The 2,020-nt window shown below is 45.1% G+C and overlaps 1 gene segment (V, D, J or C); it reads right to left on the reverse strand.

Moving 5' to 3' along the window:
- Positions 1 to 1,171: 1,171 nt before the first annotated feature.
- On the reverse strand, positions 1,172 to 1,795 carry LOC101592245. The segment is given in 2 exon segments: positions 1,172 to 1,494; positions 1,714 to 1,795. Coding segments are annotated over 2 exon segments (372 nt in total).
- Between the last annotated feature and the right edge of the window lie 225 nt (positions 1,796 to 2,020).

Raw genomic sequence — 2,020 nt, forward strand, 5'->3', positions numbered from 1 at the left:
GGAAAGGAAAGGAAAGGAAAGGAAAGGAAAGGAAAGGAAAGGAAAGGAAAGGAAAGGAAAGGAAAAACAAAGTACCATGTCCCTCATCGCCAGATGAACAGAGGGCTCTCCAGGCAGTGACAGGGCTCCATTTGCTTTATTGCCTCAGGGCACATCACTGTCAGGGCTCCCTCTCCCTGTGACTGTCCATGCTGAGGGACTGAGGACAAGGAAGTAGAGTAGATGTTGAAGACCACGTGCACTGCTTCAGTGGAAAAGACTTGAAGCGAAAAGGGAATCAGAATCAACGGCAATTCTCTTTCTTTGTTTATTATTCCCTCCTCCCCTGATTAATTTGAAAGCTTTAAAAAAAAATCCTGTGAGTTCTTAAGTAAGAAAATGATAAAATTATAAAACACCTGTTGTGACACACACTTCAGGTTAACAATTTCTCATTTCTTGGGGCTGTCAGAATTAAAAGAATTAAAAGCATCCTATCATGATCTATGTGCACCCCTGTTTATACAGGTCCATTTTGTAAGAGCCAAATCTTTGAAGCAGTCCCAATGACCATCAGTTGGTGAGTGGTTAAAAATGTTTTTTTAATATACAATCTAATAGTACTCTGTCATAAAGAAAGAAAAATTTGATAAATATCCAGCTCAGTGGATGCGCCTTGAGACATTAATTGATATAAATCAGACACATATTCATAGATACTGCATTGTTTTCCTGGTGGGAGAAAGCAAAAGAATCAATAAGGACCCAAATGCATACCAGATATGATAGAAGAAGAAAATATTAAATAGGAAGGGGAACCAGGGATGGAGGAGGGAGAAAGGCAGGGGGAAAAAGTAAAAACAAAATGAGAAAAAAAAAAAAAAGAAAAAGAAAAATGAGAAGAAGTTTTTTTAAAGAGAGGAAGAGGTAAAAGAAAATGTTGAAGAATTGGAAAAAAGAGAACCAAGATACCTACTGTACAGGCACAAATTCCCTATGACTAATGTGACCACTATGTATACCTAAAATGTACCAATAAGAATCATTTTCTTGAAAGAGAATGCCGCACTTACTAGTTTGACCCTTTACCCAAACACCCCTAGAAGCACAAAGTAGAGCTGCCCCGGTAGGGTGCGCCACCTGTGAGGCCGAGCCTCGCTGAGCAGCTGCCTGGGGAGGTTTTTGTGCAGAGCTAGAGCACTGTGGGAGGGCTCTCTATCCCCTGCTGACAGAAGTAGTCTGCAGCATCCTCGAGCTCCACAGGGTGAATGGTGAGGGTGAAGTGTGTCCCATTGTCCCAACCACTGAACCGCTCTGGCACCCCAGCAGCATTGCTATATGCGGTATCGGTCAGGAGTTTGGGAGGCTGGCCTGGCTTATGCTGATACCAGTGCAGAAGCTCGATTCCAAATTTATTAACACTCTTGCTGGACCTGCAGTAGAGGATGGCCTTCTCTCCTGGAGCCACAGCCAAGGAAGCTGGAGCCTGGGTCAGCACAATGTCCCCAGTGGAGCCTGGAATGATAAATGCACACAAGCAGTCATCAGTGAGGCCTTCCCAATGTGACAGTGACTCTGGTGAACACATGCGCGGACAGCACTCTGATTAACCAAAAGCAAGTTTGGAAACTTAAAACTTAGAAACAACGCCTTCATTCTAGTGACCAAGAGCCCAGAGTCAGAAAGAAATGATGACCTCAGAGAGCGCATCCAACACTTCTCTACGGCCCTCACCTGGAACCAAAAGCAGCAGGATCCACAGCACGGGAGCCTTTGACTCCATCTCTCAGGACTGAGCCAGGGACCGCACCTCACAGGCTCTTGCACGCTGCCTTTAATAGAGGCTTTCTTTGCCAGGCTGGGCCACTGTCTAGGGATGCAAAATGCAAACCAGCTCAGATAAACTTAGCTCATTGCTCAAGGGAGCACCCAGTCTTGTTTCCCCAGCAGGACTTGAGGTAAGAAAAAAAAAAAAAATTCCGAGCATGGCTTATGCAGAACCCAGGGCAGGCCGTGAGCTGCTCCTGGCCTTGGGGCTCCT

This window comes from Octodon degus, unplaced genomic scaffold (assembly GCF_000260255.1).
Source record: "Octodon degus isolate 3935 unplaced genomic scaffold, OctDeg1.0 scaffold00162, whole genome shotgun sequence".
NCBI lineage: Eukaryota > Metazoa > Chordata > Mammalia > Rodentia > Octodontidae > Octodon > Octodon degus.